This window comes from Typopeltis vanoorti, chromosome 21, assembly GCF_054136105.1.
Source record: "Typopeltis vanoorti isolate ZY-2024b chromosome 21, IOZ_Tvanoo_1.0, whole genome shotgun sequence".
Taxonomy (NCBI): domain Eukaryota; kingdom Metazoa; phylum Arthropoda; class Arachnida; order Uropygi; family Thelyphonidae; genus Typopeltis; species Typopeltis vanoorti.
The window spans coordinates 37,088,544-37,112,590 of NC_143569.1; the positions used below are offsets into that span (position 1 = coordinate 37,088,544).

The window sequence follows — 24,047 nt, forward strand, 5'->3', positions numbered from 1 at the left end:
AAATGCATCCATCACATTAAATTGTTATTACACTTCTTTTATGTTTTTAATTCTTTCTTTATTACTAATCATTTTAGGTTTCATGTGCTTGTACTGCAAATGTACAATAACGATATATCTATCTATATAAAAATATGAGATAATGTGCCATGTAAGATGCTAGAAATGTAATATTTGCATTTGATTATTGCAATATTCGCTGTGTATGTTTTGTATTGAATATAAATACAATAAATATTATAATAATATACGTTTATATTACAATTTTTTTCCGGGGGGGTGAAATATTTTAATTTTTCCAAAGGGGGCCCTGACATCCAGAAGTTTGGGAAGCACTGTATTACACAGTTTTCTCAGAAAAGTACAAAATAAAATTCAATCACCTAATTTTTTTATTTTACACAAAACTAGAAAAATCATTTATCTGTATTGTGCTGTCATAAGATTATCTAAAGCAAGGCAACTTCTGCAGTATAGTTTTAAAATGCATTTACAATATCATGTTAGGTAAAACTATTTCTTGCCAATCATGGAAATAGCAACAGATCACAATAAATGTTTTTAATTTAATTCATATACAGGATTTTAAATTTCCATGATTTGAATAACTGAGAGTTTCAATATGATATAATAATAACATTAGAGTTGAATTTAGAGCAATATGAAGTGATGGCGGCAAGTATGTAGTATTATGCTATATAATTACTGCAGATTATTATTATGATTATACAAAGGAATATGGTATTAGCAAAATATCAAAGTGCTATGGAATTTAATCATACCGAATACTCAGAACAAAAGTAAAACTATAGTCATTCATGCAAAGAAAACACTGCCAAGTGTAACTTGAGCTTCTTTTTTTTCCTCCCACACAATACATTAAAACTTAAAAAACTAAATATTACATGAAAATTATGTACTTATTTTAATGACTCCTGAATGATACATTAAGTCAATGAAAACAGAACCCAATTATAGCAGAAAGGACAAGTTCTCTGGCTCATTACTGAAGTATCAAGAACATTTATGTTTGTCAAGAAGTCCTTGAAAAAAATGAATAAACTATATCCAAATATAAATAAATTTCTGAAAGAAGATTCTTAAAAATAGACAAACAAGAGGCACCCACCTAAATTGGTTTCTGGCTTACATAATGCAGTCTGCAGCTTTGTTACTGAAATTTTCATATTTAAATAACTCTTTAAATGATACATTCTTTATTTATATAAACATGCATATTTTGTGTGAGTATTTTACTCAGAATGTGTTTTATTATTAATTTGCAATTTTAATCAATATGGTAGTTACAAGGCAAGTTAATCGTCCATTTTCAGAAATTTCATGAAAATATAACATGACTTCATTAATATGATGTTAATAGCCTATTCATAAAAGTATCCTAATTGTGAAGATGACTTAATACCATATTCCTTCAACAAAAGCTTTCATAGATTAATACACAATTTATATACTAATAAAATTACATCATTACACAAATGAAATAAAAACTACTAGTAGCCTAAGTATATATTAAAGCAAAGATAAAAATAATAAACATAGATTGCTTAAATGTTTATGTCAGAATAATAAAGAGATATGTTGGTTTTAAAAAAACTTGTCTAAACATAATTTAAATTCCAAATGTTTTTTAATTTTATTAAAATATACACACTATAGTTTATTTAATAATGATATATATGAGAGAGAAATTAAAAGCTCTACTAGGCAAATGAATTTTTTTTTCTTGTGTACACTAATTAGCAAGTAAGTATATTAAGTATGTTATCATATCAAACTACCTGTTTTTTTTACCACTGGAGTATAAACTATGTAATGTTTAGGTCCAACTATAAATGGATATGATGATAGTATAAACACAGAAATGTCTGGAATGAATTTTAATACAGTAGAGAATATGACCTAACCTGCACTAGAGAATAATTACAGTGACCCCCCTTATTTTGATATATCAATGATGCTATCCTTAGAAAATAAAGTAAATTTACAAATAATGATTAGATAACTGTACTGCCATCAAGATGAAAAGCAAAAAAGGCTGCTGGTTGGAAAAGATAATCTCCTTTTCCAAAATATACCACATACTCCAGTGAAATTAAAAACTGATTATACATTTTGAAAAATTATGGAGACAACTACCGTGTTATAGAGTAAATTTACAAATAATGATTAGATAACTGAAAAACTGATTATGCTCAATAATCATAAATATACTCAATACATTTTTTCCCCTCTATTATTTATATAGTTTATTTGCAGTGGCATATTACTTGACTTGCAGAAGAGGAAAAAGCATTTTAAACAAACAATATTTAATTTATTTAATAACACCAGCTGCAAATCTTTTCAATGCAACTGATAATACTGTGCTGGACATTTGATTAAAAAAGATTACTGAAAAGCTATACTCTTGAAAGGAGTCTTCTGTGGAATTCAAAACAAAGATGGAAAAATTCTGGACAATCACATACACAAATAGCCATGGGTAAACTGGAGTTTACTCCTTCCTTCTCCAATAAGAAGTAAATAAATAAAATAGAAGAAAAGTAATAAAAACAACATATGAAACAGCTAAAGTGACAACATGCAAGCATTGTGTTTGATATGAAATTAATTCTATTATTCTTTCTTCGTGTAAACAAGACGGTTTACTATAACATACCAATCAGCACTTTTCTATTGATTCACATAACTCACCTTTTGATTTTTTTCATTATATAAAATTATACATAAACCATTCTCTGATCTACCATAGTGTATATCCTAATAATTATAGTTATTTAATAGAATGCCACATACAAAAACTTTGGTAAGAGGCTTGTAAGGAAGTATCAAATATAATATTTGACGTCTTCCTTGATTATTACCATACAGATACACACAAAAGAAAAAAAGCTGCCAAATTCTAAGCAGATGACATGGCATATCATTATGATTTTAAATCACAAAACAGACAAAATGAAAACAGAATTCATCTAAAAAAATACAAAGATCCTAAATTTATGTCAGTATTGCAATAGTCACATTTTATTACAAACAGTGTACTGGATTCAGAGTGGTCCTGAAGACTGTATTAGAAAATTAACTAGCATTTTCATTTGGTTGAGATGGAATGAACACATACAGAAAGAGAGAGGAGAAGAAGAAGAATTCATATTTTACAAAAATTATAATTGGAATGTTTCTGTGAAATGGTATGATGTAATAAATTGCTTACTTTCATCTCAAAGTTCAAAAAGTAACACTGTTTTTCACATATAAAGAAGAAATATGCTTAAACTGACACGTGTTATCAAGAAGCACACAAACAAAACAAAATGTAATCAAACCATTCACATATTTTCCTCTCCATGATTGCAAAAAAACAGGAAACAGAAGGCCAGAAAACAAAGTGTTACACATATACATAAAGTAAAACACTTCCCAGAGACTTATGCACATATTGCATTTGTAAATATACCACCTTGATATTATACATAATTGACAAAACATGTTTTAAAATATATATGCAAATCATATTATACACCTAAATATCAAATACTTTTCAGAATGTAGAAGTTCAATTGCTAAAACAATTTTTTAAAGTCTGAAATAATACCTATATAACACTAAAAAAAGATAACTTTTACACAACAATAGACAGCCACCTTGCTTTGAACTATAAAAACTTTCACCTTTCTTTTCCACGTGTAAAATATTTAACAAAAAAAAACATTAACTTCTAATAATAAAAAAAAAAAAAAACAGTTTTGTTCCTTAATTTTTGAATGACAACAAAATTCTTCTGTATGATCTTGCAGGCTGCTTCTTTTCTTGGCAGTGTTTATATTAATTATATCTAAAATAATTAAATACTACCACTGATCATTACAATGAAGTTCTTAATATTTAAGTTATAATCTACCAATTTATAGACAAATATTAAAATAATAAAAACTTTTTGCTGATATGCATGTATGTATGTGTGTAGTAGTAGTATATAAAATACCATTACGAAAAATCATTAACAGAACAAATAAAATACTATTTAAATTTTATAGTTTTTTTTTCCCTCTTGGTTATTAGTCAAGTAAACAGATGTATGGAAAACACATACAAATACACTGAAATGGTAAATTACTCAAAATTATTCTTAAATCATTTAAAAATTACAGTTATAAATAATCAACAGATATACAGCTGAAAAAAATGGACAAATAAAATGCTTATGTGTAATTAAAAAATCATGCTTTGTTATTAACAGATATTTCATTAATTTTTTAAAAAAATTTCTTAGCAAAACCCATAATGTGTGGTCCATGCTTTTCACCATGAAATTTCCACTATTTATTATCCTGAGTGAGATGTGGATCATAATTATGGTTTAATAGAGTAAAACTGAAGACAAGATGTCTTGTTGAGTTTTCTGGAAAGAAAGCAATAAGCTTGGAGTGAAAGAGAATATCCCAAGGAAGGACTGATATTTTTCATGTCTACAGAAGTATAGATATTAAAACACTGGAGGCAAGAGGGAAACGATCCCTGATTTTTGGATTTTTTTTTTTTTTTTGACAGAGTGCTCCCTCTTTCATTCTTTCTCACACATACATACATATGTAATTAAAAGGGAGGTAGGCCCTTCCTGAAATATTCTTTTATATTAACTACTATGAATATCAGATTTCAACACTGGAAATAAATACTGAGAAACTAGTCAGACTTCTTTTCTGACTTCTTTTTATAAAACTAATTATTTCAAGAAAATAATAAAATTATTTAGTAACATGTATTAGAAATACGGCTATATTGCATTCTTACAAATCAAAGTTACTTCAATAGTTGCAATATTAGTATAATGAATACCTGAATAACAACACTTTAACAATATTAAAACCTTGTAGCATAAAACATTTTTGATGTAAATATAACTTGATTTAAAATAAAAACTACAAATATGGCCAACAAAGGCAGCAAATCAAATCTATATGCATTTAGTGCTTAATATGTATATGATTATCTCTGAACACCTTTCTTTGCATTATACAGAAAGGAATCAATACATCTTGAACTTATTTTTCCAAATATAAAAATAAAAAATAACATAACAGGTCTTTTATGATAACATAATTGGAAAGGATGGCTGTTACCTGATTTCGTAACATTTTTGACACACTTGGGATGAGCGTCTGCACAACTTTCCAAGAAAACAATATTACAAAATTTAAAAAGAAATGTATTTAAATTTTATTAAAATATAATTTTAGAGACATACAAATGCAAGAGATTTTAATCCCAAGTAGGAGATATCTGTTATCATCGTAAAGACAACCTGCTGTTTAATTCTGAATAAACTGATTCATACATTTTTCAAGTAATGATGCAAACTGAGTATACCAACAGTTCATCTAAATTTCCAAGTACCTGGAAAAGAAAGATGGAGGAAACTTTCCTGTACAAGTACATTTCATTTTCTAACCAGAATAGTCTGGTCAGCAGGAAACAAAGTAGGCTTTCATTTCATTTTTACATCAATACAAAGCACCATGAATGAGCAGAGATATGGAAGGCAGCAGCACCTCTTTGGAACAAACAAATTGCTGGCAATATTATATAGGTGTAGTCAAGGATAGAGCACGTTCAAGGACTACAGCCACAAGGATGGAGAACAAGGTGAAACCAAAAAGGATTATGGCAGCCCATTGCTGATCTGTTAACTGCCTCTTTTCACTTGAGGCTGTTACCATAGATGTGGACGTCACAACTTTGGGAACAGGTTCTCTGGCAAGGGTTGTGAGGGTGGTGCTAGGACTGAAGGCACCTGGCATGTCTCCTGTACCATCCTGGCAGTGCCTTACTGCTGATACACGAACAGCATAACGAGTGTGGGGTTCCAGACCCTCTAGGACACAGCTAGTCTCACTGCCTCGATGTACCTGAAAATTAAGGAATCTGTAGTAGAGCTTATACTAGAAAATAATATTACTGTGGGTGCATGTAACACTCACTAAATCAATACAATGATCACTCAATTATCTGATCTTCAAATTACAGAACTGTCAATTAAGTGACCCTTGAACAAGTTAGTGTGCCAGTCCTTCAACTATCTGATCAACAAGATATCTGAGACAATCTGAAAACATGCATTTCACATGCTATTCGTCAACCTTCTATCCAATGATGACATTTATATGATGTATTCTTTATTTAGCCAGAACTCTCATCAGAAGTCACATGAAATTCAATTTACTGAAAAAGAATACAATAGTCTGGTTTTTCTATGAATTTAATTAAATGTCTTCCTAATGGCATCCTTATACTGTGAAATCCTTTCTTTCACAGTATACTAAAAAGTGACTCACTAGCAGATGCATTCACAAGCATCCCCCCTGCCCCCCAACAACATGGAATTCTAAAAATATGTCATCAATTGCCATTCTTTAAAAATTATTATTACAAATTATTCTGAAAAATTTTGCTAATAAAGGAAGTCCAATTACAGTAAAATACTTTAATCAATCTTGAAACAGAAAAGAAATAAAATTGCTGCTTCACATTGCAAACTTGTAACTTAATAGGCTTTTAATAATTGTTTACATGCAATATGGTTAAATTCTTGAAAGTTGAATTTCTGACTGTAGATATTCCTGTCATTTTCACAACAGCTATCATATCTGTGATAAATTTATGATATTTAAAGAGCTCCATTTAATGACACTTGTGAAAATTAAACAATTTGTCAAGTATATTAAAAATAATTTTAGAGTAATGTGAATGTCAGCTACCATTTATCATTAATGTGCATGATAAACGTGTGTGTGTGTGTGTGTGTGTGTGTGTGTGTGTGTGTGTGTGTGTGTGTGTGTGTGTGTGTAGGCACATTTGAGATGAGTGTGAAAAAGATCAAAAATGGTGAATGCAGTTTTTCAGTCTCAAAACTGAATGGAGCACTCATGAAAAGATATAAAAGATACTGTTGGCCAAAGGGATATTGCAGTGCATGTATATTAATGTCAGAATAATGGTGGCCCGTGAAGTTTTAAGTAGGGTGCCTATACAAAATAATTTTTAAAAAATTCTTTTTTTCCTAATTATTGTTTATTTATTAATAAATATTTATTATTTATTAATAAATAAATGTATTAATAAACAAATCTACAGATTTATTTATTAATAAATTGGTTACTAATTAGGAAGAAAATAATTTTTTAAAAATTATTTTGTATAGACAGCACCCCTACTTCACAGGCCGCCACTGTGTCAGAAGCATCAGTTTCACCAGTGAAGAGTTTGAGCATTGGTAAGCTTCCCCTTGGCCAAAAATAATAGCCATTAGTGAAACTTGGGAAAGAATGTAAAGAACACTATTTCCAAGAATGATAGAAAGTACTGGATGTGGTGGGGGTGCTAATAATAGAAGAACTGAAACCAGGCAAGAGCAGAAGTTCAGCAGAAAGGTGGGGTTGCAAGCAGTGCATTTGAAGCTATCTGGTATGAGAAGATAAAGCCAACAGGACAAAATAAAGTTAATTGCTGGTGCTACTATAGACCAGAGAGTGCAAAGGACATGTGAGTGGATGTTATGCTAAAGTAATCATTATGGAAGACTCTTCATCTATGGGGATACAGTTACCTAAAACAGCTGTGATAATATCAAAAAAATGTAACCACTCTACTGAGCAATCATGCAGTCTTGACCTAGGAGGTGACTAACCATGTGAATTTTCAATTAAGCTGGAGGTATATATAGAACTACGATGCTAGTGATAATGACAAACTCAAGAGGGAGCACAGGGAGCAGTGCCATGTCATAAGAAACTACAAGAGAGAATAGCCAAAGGGGATTTAAGGAAAGCAGTATTAGACTGTATACTCAAGGTTAGGAAGATAAATTAGGTAGGAGTTAAATGGATGAGTATTATCATCTATTTAAATGTTGTGGAGGGTACACAGGTGATCAGTAGCCTCAAAAGCAGAAGTAACTGAATTAATAAGTTGTCACTTCGCTAGTGTAAATCATCCAGATGGAGACAATGCCGGGGATTAATATGAAAAGAGACAGTTGAAATGGAGGTGTTTAGAACACAAGCACTGAAGAAATGGCAGTATCTCTAACTATGCTATTTAAGTATCAGCACTGATAGAATCCCAAGTGAGTGAAAACAGGATAAAGAAATAGTTTAAAGGAGGACCAAGAGGAAACAAATTACAGATTAATTAGTATCTCAGGAGTTGTGGTTAAAGTAATAGAAAAGTTGATTAAGGGCAGCATTCAGGAATTGGTGGATCACAATATGATACTTCTATGGGCAACAGTAATTTTTTTTTATGAAGGGAAGGAAGCTTTGTCTTAATAATTTACTCAATGTCTACAATAAAGTGACATTTGATTTGGATAAGGAAAATGGCAACACCATAATACTGCTATTTATTGGTGTTTCTTTCACATCCCATATCATTTGATAGGATACCACATGGAACCCTATTATATAAGTCAAAACAAGTAAGGATAGACATGAAGCTGGTGGTATGAGTAAGAGTGGCTGATAATCAGAAGAGAAGTAAAGAGAAGGATAGTTACCAGTGGTGTACCACAAGGCTAGCTAGCTACTTAGGTTTCTGTTGTCCTAATTTGTATACCTTAATTATACTTGACAAGAAATATGTTTTGTTTTAATCTTTTATCCAACATGAAGGTGAAGTATCTTCAAGACTAGGCTACCTGTATTTTAGAGGGAGATTTCCCCAGTGCATTAATGTAATGGGAATGATCTGGAATGAGGATAAGTTTGGGTAGAGGATAGTGGTTACCAGTTCACACTTTGACTGAAGAATTGCAAGATGTGTATTATAGTCATAAGACTGCACACAAGGAATTTGATAAGGTTAAAGATTTGGGAGTGATAATGAAAAGGTAGTTGATATTCAGAGAACATATTGCAAAAGTGGGTAAAACAGTTCAAAGGATCACTTGGATCCTTTGAACTGTTTCCTTTGATCCTTGGATCCTTTAAGAAACCTACTGATAAGCAGGTTAGATACCCATGTAATAATGATATTACAAACACTGGACAATTGATCTATATCAAAAAGCATTATATACACTGGTTTCCATAAATTAAGAAACAAAGAAAAAAATCATGATAACTCAAAAACTGTATAACAAATTTTTATGTAGCTGCTCAGTGAAGAGCGGTGATATGGGATGTGAAAGAAACACCAATAAATTGTAAATAAATAATTTAATTCAGTTACAAATGGGTGCATGAAGACAATGATGAAAAACAAGAGGTCAAAACGACCTCTTGTTTTTCATCATTGTGCCTCATAAGAAGTGCCTCAAAGAAGGAATTTGGTCACCCCTCACAGCAATACAGCACTTACGATGTTTCATACTGTTTTATAATGGTGAGGAGTTCAGTTGGTAATAACAACAACCGTTGCTACTGCAAACCCCTCCTAAGTTTAAGGCTTTGGAGAAGGGAGGGTTGAGAGTAGAAGTGTGTCTACCTAGATCAACCCAGACATTCAATCGGATTACGGTCAGGAGCACTGGCCATAGTTCATACATATGATACTCTTCTTATAGATATTCGTCCACAAGCTTTGCTCGATAAGGAAGAGCATTATCTTCTTGTAGGATAAATGCCAACCCTATCGCACCCATATATGGACAAACATAGGGGTTCAGGACCTTGTCTAAGTTGTAGCATTCATGGTTCTGCTAGGAAATATATATAGATCACTGCCATTCACCAATGAGATGCCTCTCTAGACCATCATATTATCCCCACGATAAATGTCTCTTTCATGGACATTAGAGGGATGATAACATGTCCTTGATTCTCTCCAGATCAGAGCATGCCTGGTATCGCTTTATAGAACAATTTGGGACTAGTCTTTGAACAATGCCAACCCTTTTGGTCTTGGTCCAATTAGTGTGGATCCTGGCCCATTTTCAATGTTCTCTCCTGTGGCATGGGGCACAGACTTCCAGCCACCTAGCATACAGACTACTTTCATGAAGCCTTCTGCACACAGCAGAAGCAGATACTGATGTCCTGTAGCTGGTGCAAATGGTGAATCAGATCAAAGCTGATTCAGAGGTATCATTCCCTTTTTGGGTGAGCAGACAACTGGAGATATCAGTTGCCCATTGCAGTATAACCTGTTACCTTCTTTCACTGTATCTTCAGAATACTGTTTGTAACTGTTGGAATTGGTTCCAGAGCCTGGGAACCACAGAATGACTCATATGCAGTCTTCTAGCTACCTCCACCTACCTTTATCCAGTCTCTAGTCTTACAATGGCTCACCACCTGAATTCATCAGTTAAATAATGTCTTGCATCCATATCCAAGAGTTTCATATCAAAAAATTTCTCATTCCCCATGGCCCATTTGTATATACCACTGACAAAGCCACTCATTTGTATAGATTACCAGGCTCAGTGTCACTTTTTACATAATGTAACCGACTCATATGTTCACCCCACTCCTGATTTTTCTCTTTGTTCCCTAATTTATGGAAACCAGTGTATATCATCCATTTTATATAATAATGAGTTAGAAATCAAAAACGGGAACATACCACTTTATATTCAGAATCCCAGCTACTGAGGAGTTGTACCTGATAGGAAATAGGATCATCCCCTAAGGTTTTTGCAGCAGGCCAATCAACCTGGCAAGAAGTTTCTGTTACTGTACATATTCTTGGAGCTAGGAGAAAAAAGTGAATATAATTATATTTAATATGAATACCAATCTTTGTAAAACTTATAATCCTTCAGTAATATTAATTAGACTGAATTAATTCAATACAAGCAATTTGATTATAGAGAATTATTTTGCAATTAGAATGTTGAATCCCAAATCAGATGTGAAATCTTAATGAAAGAACACTTCAAGGAAATAAAATTTTATTTCCTTTAATTTACTTTTTATGATGGACTGATAACTGATATGAAATACATGTATTCAAAGTAAAAAGCTTATTTCCCACATTTTTGGTATACAAGTCTACTACTAAGATTTAGATTTGGATAACGAAAACTTCAGCACTTCCCTTGAAAACACATTCAAAGAAAAAGCAAACTAGTATGGCTGAGTGTCGACTGAATAAATTTATACGGAATAAGAGAAATTAACCAAAACACTAAATTAGCAGTACATAAAATAATGTTCAAATCAATTTTCACTTATGGATATGAGAGATGCATTAGAAATAAAGCAGCTGATCTGAAAGTAGAAAAAACAGATATGAGAGTTCTCAGAAAAAAATTAGAAAAGTGAACAGACATCATTGGCAGTATCATATTAAAATGAAGATATTAGGAAAGATCTTGATATCATTAGCATTCAGAAAAGTATGAGCAAAGTTCATCTAAGATGGTATGCCCACTTAAAAATGGGAAAGGTTAGGTCTAGGTAGATTAATGCAGCTAGAACTGCTTTAGAAGACTGAAATATAAGATATGACAATATGCGGTCCTGGCAAATATGACTAATTTGGAGGAAAATTGACAGAAGTTAGTAATAATATAAACTTAATGTACTATCCATGCTGTTTGGGAACCTCTCTAGCTCAGTTGGTATAGGCGAGCCCACTGTTTGGAAAGACCCAGGTTCGAATCCTGTCTATTACAAGAGGAACCTTTATCGGGTGTTTTCAATCAAATGACAAGTTAAACTGTCTCATATAGAGGTGAGAGGTTTTTTCTCCTAGAAACTTAGTGTCTCACCCCCAAAAAAAACATGCAAATCATCCTTGTGAACACATATCCACAGACATAAGATACTAACTTGGATAGAAGAGATTAGAGCCTGATCACCTTATTCTACTCTACATTATGGATATCATTTAGAGATTTATAATGGTCGAACTCCTGGATGGAGATAATACTTGATAGGATGGGATCATACTGTTCTCTTGAGGGTACATATCAATTATTTAATGATGATGAGGTACTGAATACAGTAAGGCAATATGTGTGATTGCCGATGTTTATTAAGTATCCTGACCAGCATGCTACACAAAAGCTGCCTAATTGAGATCTTTTGCTGATTGGCTTAATTTATATTGTTAGGATGCAGTGGAAAAATTTGGCAGATTTTTCCGAGCCTTTAGCTATTATTTATTCAGATGGAGATGCAGCCTGCCTAGTTGAATGAATAAGCAATGTGCTTTTGAATCTTCTTTTAGCATAAAGTGCTTATTTTCCATTTTTACTTTGTGTACTGTCCAGGATGCAGTCTGCATATTCAGATTTAACACAGCTGCCCAGACTTTGAGGGACTTCAAAAATGCTTTGATGGGTCTAATTTATTTTATTTATTTAGATTTTTGGATAGGATGGGACAAATAAAGGATTCTTCTTTGGTTGATTTGAAGGCTATTTTTTGACAATATTTTGTATTTTTTTTCTATTATTTTCCTGATTTTCTAAGTACATATGGTATAGTACAGTACAGTAATTTACTGTTTATCTGACCCTTCAATTATAGGAATGACAAGTTCTGATAATTGAAGAGCAATTACACAGTGCTCTACCAGAAGTCAGTTTTTACATGCAAGGGTTGATCTTTTGAAGACTGGATAAATGTATTAACCAAGCTACTGGCCAAGATGTCTATAGACGTCAAGGTTATCCTGGATGCGAAGTGCATATTAAAATTGTAATACCATTAATATTACATTGAAATATATGATGGATACGAAGCATATGAGGATGCGTATTTGATCCATAATGGCTGGTAAGGTGGTTAAGACAACACTATAAATTCCACTGGGGAAGGAGGAAGAGTTGCTCATGGCTACATCTGGAAGGAATGTTTTTTTTTTTTTTATAGTTTTGTTCATTATTAAGTCAAGGTTTCATCTCAGAATCTTCTGATGACTAGCTTGTCTATATATAGTAGGCAAATTAAACAACTAATAATTAACATCCTTCTATTTTCATGTTTAAATTTCTGTAGTTGTTGCTATTATTATGTCGAAGTTTCAGAAACAGAAAACTATGCAGATGCTGGAATGCAAATAAATAATTTACTAGCTAAAAAAAATAATAATTTACAAGCCGACGTTTGTAATCACAAGGGCAATCACAAGAGGACAACAGCAACACTCTTCATGGTAATTCTTGTCATTAATGCTGATGGGTAGATAGGGCAGTGCACCAAAATCTATGCAAAATCACACCATCGGTTCTGTAGAACTTGTGCTGCTTCCAGGATTCAGTCTCTCCAATTTAAACTGGGATTTGTGAAGTAGCCTGGCTTTTTTCTATTCTATTCCTGGCTTTTCCTAAGGCATGTTGACATAGTCTGCTTTTTAGTTCTCTGTTTTGGGTATATTTTTTTTTTATGCTCTTTTATCCTGACCAAAGTAGTTAGTACTGTCTGTCCGAAAAATTGTCCTCAAAAAAAAACAAAAAAAAAACTACAACAAATCTCCACCCTTAAACCAGACTATACATACACTATATCTTTACCCTACATCAAAAGCACAACAGATAAACTGGGCTCCCTCTTGAAATGATACAGAAACAGAACATAGGATTGCCTGGACTCTACATTTAATTTAAGCGATTAAATTATTTATTTGCACTCCAGTGTCCATGTAGTTTTCTGTTCCAGAAACTTCGACATGAATAAAAATATATTTATATATCAACCTTAATAAATATAGTTACCAGAAGCTCTCAAATCCAATCTCAGTTATTCAGATTCCATCTAACAAAAAAGGATGTTAATTACATGTATTATCAAGTAGTATACTTGATGATACTGTGACCTTTCTAGACTCATCTTACACACAACACAGCCATAGTAAAACCTTCATACTACCTCTATATTTGAATATTATTTATTCCAGCTGCCCTTCGTTTCATGGTTACTGACTTTTTTTTTTTTTTATTAATTTCAAATTCTGATATATATTCTTTATTACATTTTCCCTGGAATTTTTTTTTCTTTCTTTTTACATAACTTTGTCAATGCTTATGTCATTTAAACTTTTCAAGGTAATTAATTTAATACTCACTTATAACACTAGTTTCAATATGAGGGATTATCATACGGTCTTTCCACTCCTGTGGGAAGAATGTATGATAATACCATTGCACAAGGGTGGTGCAAAAACTGATATTTCTATTGATCTATCAGTATCTGGAGTGGTGGTGAAGATTGCAGAAAATTTGGTAAGAGATCACATGTTGAAATGAGCTGACAGGAAATCTATAATTTGCAATGAACAGCATTGCTTTACTAAGGGAAGGTCATGGATGAGTAACTTGCTCACATTTTATAATGTCATGGTTGAGTTAGATAGTGGGAATAGTTACGCCATGATACTTTTGGGCTTGGCTAAAGCTTTTGATAGAAATTCAGCATGGAAGGCTGTTGCATAAACTAGAGGATATGGAATTGGATTATAAACTTTTTTGGATAAGAGAATGGCTGGCTGACATATCAAAAAGTGAGGGGGGAGGTGAGTCTACAAGATTTAAGGTGACCAATGGTGTGCCCCAGAGATCAGTCCTTGGTTGATTATTATTCAATCTCTACATTAATGACATTACAGAATGATTTGAATAAGCTGGAATTGTGAACACGTAAAATGGCTGTCAATTCAGTGTTAATAAATGTAAATATATGCACTTTGGTGTAATGAGATATCCAATAGCATATTATATTGGCTAGGATTATGTCAGAAGACCAGGCTAGGGATCTTGGAATGTTAGTAGATATCTTCAGGTATCTACTAAAATGAAAATATCTTCAGGACTGGGGTAAGGTAGTACAACACCGGGCAACTCGTAGCAAAGGTGGACCAAGCTAACATCACTCCTATCTCAGTATCTCCCATAATGCAAAGCACATCTCCTTGTGGATATGTATAATGTTATGCATAGTCCTAAGATATTTTTGGGTGCAAACTTTGTTTGCTCACACTTGGATAAAGGATTAAACTAAATTTATTATAGTCTAACCAAGTGAAAAAATAAACTTTCGACATCACATCAGACTGTAATGGTAAAGAGAACCCTAACTTGTAAGAATAAGAAATCTATTCTCCCACTTTAGAAGGCTTTGATTGGATCACATTTGGACCACTGTGCTCAGATATGATCACCTGAGTTTCAACAAGATGAAGGCAGTTGAAAGGATGGCAAGTAACTAAGATAATATCTGACTGCAGAATTCTGCATATGAAGAGAGATTAAAGGAATGTTGTCTCTGAGGTTTGAGAAATATAAGAAGCTGATGGAAACATACTTAGTGTAAGAGGTAAGAACTGTCATTCCTGAACACTGGGAAAGAGTGTGGTTAGGAAGCATATGAGGTCCAGGCTCTTCTCATGTAGCAAGTGAAAGGAATTAATGTCAGTGGAATGAACTCCAAGATTACCTGCAAAGCCCCCCTCTCCCCTCAAGGAGAATACTTGAATCATCTCTGAATATTTTTCTAATACTTTTCCTCTATGGACGCTTTTCAATAGCCTTCAGAACATTTTGCTACCTTTGTTATCGGTCAGAAGATATCACTGTCAATATACCCAAATCAGTCTTACTTCATGCATCTTCTCTCCATGTGAATTTATACCTGTTATGTTTGAACCCCCTCTGTAATTGGAGATATTTTAAAAATTACACCAGAAACCTAAATATAACTAAATCACTTAATGCCATCATAGTGCTGAGGTTCAAAGAACAATAGAATAAACACTTTGATTAGAAAAGACCAAGTTCAAATCTTAGAAGTGGTATGATAAACTGTTATCTAGGATGTGCCTCCTATAATGAGAATAATAATAACATCTTTAGATATCAGTCCTGCCCTCTAAAAGAAAGCATATTCCTATGTCCCTCACATTATATATATTATAAGAAGCATTATATTTAATATCTCTTTTAATTTTGATAAGTGTTTCACAATGTTTTACATACATCAATTTAATGTTTCAGAGTTAATTAACTAATTGAAAATAATGCAAATCTTACAAAAGGTAAATTTTTTTTTTCATTGGTGTTGTTATCATTGCTTTGGTCTAGTAACATTATGTGACATATCCATGCTAAAAAATATGTACAAATAATGGTATAGTGACATTAGATGGCTTCAGAACTTTATGCTTGCCAAAATACAAACTAGATATCCACTATTTTGTCTTGAAAGATAATCTTTCAAGAGCCACTAACTGAATAAGTTCTTTGCATAAAATGTCTATTTGAATTTTTAAAACTGTTAGACATTTCATTATCAATGAAAGAACAAGAAGTAGCTAGATTTGATAAATCAGATAATTTAAAATTATTGTCATTCTGATTATCAAGTGGATTTCTTTTACATGTATAGATTTGTACCGGTATCATTTGCTTTAAATATAATGTTTAATTATTAAATGTCCAAATATAAATGAGCATGCAAAGTATGAAATTTGAATGAGGCAGTTTGTTCATCTTCTAACAAGATCTGATTATTACTTATTCTACATGTCATTCAGAATATGAAAAAGATGTCCTTAAACTTCCTGAATTTATTGATCTGAACTTGTACATTTTAATTTTATTAACCTTTTAAAGCTGGAGGAGGAGCTTTTGTTGTCTGAAATGTGCACACTTGGGAATAAGGTCCATCACCAGCATCACTAGAGGCACAGATTCTAAAATTATAGGCAGTTGTCTCTTGAAGTTTACTAACTTTGTGGCTAAAACCTGTTCCATGGTACACAGGAACAAAACTGCAAAAGAGAAAAAATGAATGAGTATGAAGCTATATGCATAACACATCTTAAAAATATATCTGATTAGGGCATAAATCAAGACAAAAAATGTGTATAATTTAACAATGTTAACCATGATGAACACAGAGTAAAGATTTAAAAATAAACTAGATTATGAATACTTTATATTACCGAAAATCATGATGCTCTTGAAATGTTTACAATATGAAAGAAAAAGCTAAGCTATTTTTGGCAATGGAGCAGATCCTTTTTTAATGACTAGGCTTAAGCAGTTGAATTTAATAAGATTTAAAATGAAGGATATTAATTAACCTGTGTCTTGAAGGTAAGGATGTGAAAACTTGACTGAAGACTCTATTGGAGCCGAGACAGTTTGCAATTTAAAATAGTGGGTACAAGATAGCTAGATAGTGACAAGTGCAGAAAATACATGAAGATGGATAAGAATTTTAAAACCAATGACAAAAAAATGAATTTGTAAACTTTAGATTTCAAAAGAACTAAGAATAACAAATCTATTATATACACAGCAAGCCAGCAACAAACATGATGGGGGTTTTGTTTAATTGCCACAAAGGGGATGGTAAATAGGATCTTTTCGTGTTTATGGCACGCTAGGTTCCTAATATTTTTGCGGTTCCTAATACTAGTGATTCAGAACAGTGTAATTTGGATTCATTTTCAGAAATTGATGATGATGATGATGATGATAAATTTTTCAATTTCAGGGGTATGTTTATATTGCATTGCATACAAGGATATTTCAGTAGTAGGATTGTGCTATTGAGGCCAGCACGTGCTGCCTTAATAGCACAATCCACACTCAAACTGAGGAGCACCTGATTTTCAAACATGTTTGAACTTGTCGCAGCATTTAAAACCATTCCAGGCTCATATTAATTTTGATAGTTTTTCATGGAACACTTATTCTTTTCACGGAACACTGGTGTTTGGGAAACGCTGCTCTACACTTTGCCAAGGTGTATCATCCAGGTGGAGATTTTGCACTTAATGATGTGACAGATTCACATCAAAATTGAGGTAGATGAAGAGGAGGTGCTGAGCATGTTGAAAAATATCTGTATGAATAAAACCGTGGGACTGGATGTCATGTCAGCCTGTATACTATGTGGATGTGCAAGTGAACTGGCAGTGCCTATGACAAAGTTGTTTAATCCAAGTCTCAACTCTGGCAAGGTTCCAAGGAAGTGGAAAGAAGGTAAGATAGTTCCATTACATAAAGGTGGCTCCAAGACAGAAGTAGCAAATTACAGACCAGTTAATATCTCAGGAGTGGTGGATAATGTACTGGAAAAGTTAAAGATACAATCCAAAACAGTGGGTTAATAGGAATATAATACTCTATAGTGGGCAGCACAGCTTTGTAAAAGGTAGTTTCTGCCTTAGTAATTTACTCACCTTTTATAATAGTGACAGCAAAGCTATATAAGGGAAATGGTTATACTATGATACTGCTTGACTTTGCAAAGGCATTTAGACAATACCCTGTATGAAAAACTATTACACAAGTTGGAGCAAACAGGAATGGATATGTGGTGGCTGACAGAGACAAACATACACCAAATAGTAGTATATGGTGGAGTGGAATGTAGGAGAATGAGGGTGACTAGTGGAGTACCTCAGGGTTCTGTACTAGAGCCACTACTCTTTAATTTGTATATTATTATTATTCGTGACACCTCCAAGGAGTCCGAAGACTCATCGCGGGAGGACGCCTATTGTACAACTCTCCGTCTCCACCACTACACTGCACCTCTACCACCAATCAACAACATCAGCGCCATCTACCGCCCACCACCACCACCACAGCTAGTATTTTTTGTCTGTAAACTGGTGTGTTCTGAAGGGCCGATTTGTCTGTATGTGGGATGAAAAACCCAAGTTTCCGGGAGAAAAAACCCTGCTACCTCCATATGAGATCGGCTAACTCACCTTCGATTGAAAAAGTCCATATAAAGATTCCTCCTGTCATGATGAGAATTGAACTTAGGCCTTTTCCAATCGAAGGGCACAACGTACAATGGTACGTTGAAAAAAAACCCTGCTACCTCCATATGAGATCGGCTAACTCACCTTCGATTGAAAAGGTCCATATAAAGATTCCTCCTGTCATGATGAGAATTGAACTTAGGCCTTTTCCAATCGAAGGGCACAACGTACAATGGTACGTTGTGCCCTTCGATTCAACAATAAAGATTTTCGCCCTTCGATATATCAGCAATAAAGATTTCAGCAGTGGGGATATTCAGTTGTTTGCTGCTTATGCAAAACTGGGCAGGCATTAATTGATAAAAGTGATAAATATCCTGCAGATATTATACACTTCAGGTTGAAAAGATTACATACTGTGTATCACACTGATGGTACTGGATTATATGAAATTGATGAGGCTATGGACTTGGGGATAATGGTGAATTGAAAGTAGAAGTTCTGAAGGCATATTATAAAAATTGATGAAATATCTAAAAGGATTACATGGATATTGAAAATCAAACTAACTAATAAAGGTAGGGAGGTTATTATCCATTTTCATAAGACTATATGATTTGGTTGTATCTTGACTACTGTGCATATATTTGGTCACCCAGGTGTCTTGGGGATCAGGAAGTATGAGTGACCAAGCTGGAGATAGGTCTGTAGAATGCTCACTATGAGGACAGGTTGAAGGTGTGTGGGCTGCAAATTTTAGTTGACAGGTGGAAAACACAGAGGACATAATAAAAACTTATAAGATATTAAATCATTTCATAAGATTGACACAAAGGAAATTTTTCAATATGTGACAAATAGAGAACTAAGGGCCATCCAAGTGCCTTAGACGATAGAAATAGAAGATCTGATAATGTTGGAGTCTTGACAAGTAACAGACTTATTTGGAGGAAAATTGTAGATAGGAAGTTAGTAATGATGTAATTTTTTCATGTGATACTATCATATCCTGTACACCCTTTGAGGGTACATGGCAGGAATTTGATGATGGTGGTGGTGGTGGTGGTGGTGATGGGGCCATCCATGGAAGTTGTATAAGGGAGTGATTAATATGGGTGTGCAGACTAGATTTTTCATATAGAGCGAGAGGAATGGATTGCCAAAATTAGTTGCGAGTGCCCTGATAGTGAATGAGTTTAGGGAGAGGTATGATAGGTTTTGTGTGTATAAAAGTTAGTGAGGATCTCTCACGATGAGTCTCTGGACTCCATGGAGATACCTATATAATAATAATAATAATAAAATGGAAGAAAATATTCCAGAGGAGTGTAATCAAGTGTAGTTCATGCTATCAAACGCCTGAAATGTAGAAAGGCAGCTGGAGTAGATGAAATTCAACCAGAAACTCAAATATTGGAGGTATGTAAGTATCACAGTGGCTACACTGCAAAATTCAGGTCTGGTCAGAGGGTCGAATATAATTGGAGTAGAGCTCTCGTAGTACCCATCTATAAAAAGGGGAATAAAACGATGCGAGCATTACAGAGCAATTTTCTACTCAGTGTCCCAGGATAAGATTTATGCAAGCATACTTGACAAAACAAAAGGCTAAGAAAAATTGTGGAAGAGAAATTTGGAGAAGAATATGCTGTTCAGGCCAAATAGAGATTATCAGCACACAAGAGGTTTGTAGATCTGGAAAAAAGGCATATGATAAGATGCCAAGAGAAAAGCTGTTTAAAACATTAACATTACATAGTATAAATGGGACAACATATCAAGCAATACATAGTCTATATTTGAGCTATAAGTTAGCACTTAGAATTGAAGGAAACATTAAGAATTTGATGTAAAGTAAGGTGCAAGACAAGGATTATTGTTATTATATTCTACATTTGTAGATCACATTATTAAGGAAAGTGGCATCAGGCATATCAAACCTGGAGATGTTCAACTCAGCTCTTTATGCAGATAATGTTATACTATTAAATAAATCTAGTACCAGTCGGCAGGATTCCCTAACTAAATTGAATAACTGCTTAATAAATTTGGCATAAAAATGAACAATAAAAAGAAAGATTATGAAAATAGGCAGGAGCATTGAACACATCAACTGCATCCTGAATGAAGAATCTATAGAGCAAGTAAAACATTTCAGCTACTTCAGCACCATTTTTAGTCATGTCAAATTAAAGTGAAACAAGATTCTTTTTGTATGTCAGAAGACAGGACTACATCTTATGTTATGGAATAAGCTAGCTAATTAATCACTGTTTAGCACAATTTAATATGGAGTCCCATTATTCAAGAGAGAAAATTGGCACTGATTATAATGAACAAAAATAACACATGAAATCTAATAATTGGAAAACTAATAAGAATGAAGTTGACTGTTTAGAAACTTAACAAAATCTTAGAGAAATAAACATCCAATCAGCAAAAATACATTAATTTTTAGGGTGAATAAAAAATTAATTCAACAATATGGTGTGAATCACATACTATATTGTCGAACATCATGCTTATTGAATTTGCATAGATCTCTCACTCACTGCGTATGTGTGTGTTTTAGCTATGCAAAATGATCCTTTTTTTTTTTTTAAACAGTACAGTGATCTCTCAATTATTCAATCTTTAAATAACTAAATCCTCACCTGACCTGCTTTGAATGGCTTAGAATGTCATCTGGAACAGCATTATATTCATTTAACTTCAGTTAATCAGCCTGCAAACTGATTTCCCAAAGCAACAAGATTGAGAATTTACTATATTCCATTTACCTTTTTAGAATATCTCTTGCAACATATACAAACTGACAAATCATAACCCTATATTACATTAATTACTTTGCGTAAATTGAATTTTCTGGGTAGAAAATCCAAATCACTGGTAACCAGAGAAATTGTTAAAATGCAGATGGGATATATGACCCTTGCATAAAAAATTAGAATTAAATGCTGGAGGAGTGGGGAGAAGACTATGCCTCCTGCTTGTTAACTACAGTTCTAACTACAGTGTATTTTCTACAGTAGCTGAATTGAGAAGAGATTATGTCAGCACCCTTAGTAAATGCATATTTAGGCTTAGGTGCTGGTTTACACTCCTAATAAAATTTAATATCTGTCATAGGCCTTTAGTCTTTATATAGCCTAATTTCATTTCTTCCTCTTATTCTGTTTTTGTGTATGTTATTTACAATTTTAACATTGTATTCCTGAAGATCTCTCTGTGATAGAGACAAAATATTGAAAATCAAACCTACTGTTTAATTATTTCCCTTTGTGCTATAGTTATTCCATTAAATTTTTAAACGTGTGGACAGACTTATGTGTTCGTCGAACATGTTGTTTATTATTCTAACGGTATAATAGAACACAGACACTAAGTAAATAATTGATTTATTAACTTGATGCTGATATTTGACGCCACACCTTCTTGGCCAACGGCTACAATCCACAAAAAATAAACAAAATACTAAACACTCCTAAGAAACCCCTCCCACCATCCACCACAGAGAACTACAACAAAACAGTCACCATCCCTTACATTAAAGGCACGTCCGAAAAGATCTCAAGAATTCTCATTAAACATAAACTACGCACTACATTCAGACCATGTAGCAAATTAGCCACCCTCATCCGCTCACCCAAGGACAGCATTCCTCCTTTATCACATCCAGGAGTCTACCAAGTACCCTGCTCATGCAATCAAGCCTACTACAGTCAAACAGGAAGAACTGTGAATATCCGCATCAGCGAACATAAACGATACGTCCGGAAATATCATTATGGGAAGTCGGGCCTAGCAGACCATGCTCTGGATACCCCTGCACACAGGATCAACTGGAAAAACACAAAAGTACTACACAGAAACCCATATAAATCAGAGAGATTGTTCTTAGAGGCGACAGAAGCCCTAAAACACACTCCAAATCTCAACAAATATGGCTGTATTAACTTGCCGAAGATCTGGGAGACAGTCATATTAAGGAAAAACTAGCACTTTTCTAGGACTCTAGCAATATATGATAGCGTTTTTTTTTTTTTTTTTTTTTTCAGATAGAGGGCGCCAAAATCAGGACTCTAGTCTTTGTGTTGCTGCTACAATTTTGTTAATGTACACCATGTTGTTTTAGTCTCGCGTATTGTGACAAACAGTGTTTTTGTGCTCTGAAGATGCTGGTTATAATACCAGCGAAATATCAGCATCAAGTTAATAAATCAATTATTTACTTAGTGTCTGTGTTCTATTATACCGTTAAAATAATAAACAACATCCATTAAATTTTATTATGAATATCAGCACTCTGCTATATACTTTCTTTGCAGATCATCCTCAGCTACACTTTCAATTTTATACCTTTATATTTCTTGGCCTGGATCAAGAGTAAAGTTACATATAATTGACAAAGCCTAAATATGTATTTACTAAGGGTGCTGACAATCTCTTTCCAATTCAGCTGCTGTAGAAGATAAGTTAACGAACAGAAGGCATAGTCTTCTCCCCACTCTTCCAGCATTTAATTCTAATTCTTTGCGCAAGGGTCATACATACTTATTCCATCTGCATTTTAACAGCTTCTGTGATCACTGGAGATTTGGATCTTTAGCTCACATCTTTATGCGCAGTATGCTGACTCCCTTCTAATCACTCATTAGGATTTCACAGAATAGAATATGCTTTAGGAGTGGTTATATTTTTTGCACAACTTTTGTAACATAAGTTGTTACAAAAGTACAATAATAACATAAGCAAACTTATCATGCAAATAATTCCAATCTCTTTTGTTCTGTGTTCACTAATTTTTCTTAGCACAGAGATGTCTTAACAACTATTGTACACAATTAGATACTGAATGTAAGTAGTTCATGTAACTGTTTAGATGCGAGAGTATTAATAATCTTACATCTGCCAGCAGCCATGATAACTACTTAGACCATGATGATAACTGGATTTAAGCATAGCATGACGATCATATCAAAGAATATTTTACAGTAAATCAAGATATGTTTTTTTTTTAATTTATTATTATTTTTAAATGTGAATCTCCCGCAAGAGTAGTAAACTTAAACTGGTTCTAGAGAATAAAAATGGAACTCTTTCTTACCACTTTTGCCCTACAACAAACAGGGCAATGGTCCTACATCAGCCCACAAAAACCATCTACCATCTGATGAAAGCATTCACAAACACTCAAACTCTGAGTGGAATTTGAATCCATAGCCTATTGGTTAGAGAACGGATGCTCTCCACTCAGTCAACCAGGTCGGTATAAAACAATAATTCATATATTTATGCTCAACATTACAACAACTTAAACACAGCAATAGTAGTTTGTTCCACAACTATACAATCAGTAA

At 33.3% G+C, this 24,047-nt stretch overlaps 1 protein-coding gene across 2 annotated transcripts in view; it reads right to left on the reverse strand.

Moving 5' to 3' along the window:
- Window positions 1–5,287: 5,287 nt before the first annotated feature.
- LOC150094746 (fibronectin type-III domain-containing protein 3A-like) overlaps window positions 5,288–24,047 on the reverse strand; it is a 379,873-nt gene continuing 361,113 nt past the window's right edge. For both annotated transcript variants that reach the window (XM_090411064.1, XM_090411062.1), the window contains exons 24-26: window positions 16,568–16,734; window positions 10,585–10,712; window positions 5,288–5,930 (exon numbers count right to left, since the gene is read on the reverse strand). In XM_090411064.1, the coding sequence (XP_090267190.1) occupies window positions 5,604–5,930; window positions 10,585–10,712; window positions 16,568–16,734 (622 nt within the window). In that variant the 3' untranslated portion in view covers window positions 5,288–5,603. The remainder of the gene's footprint in view (window positions 5,931–10,584; window positions 10,713–16,567; window positions 16,735–24,047) is intronic.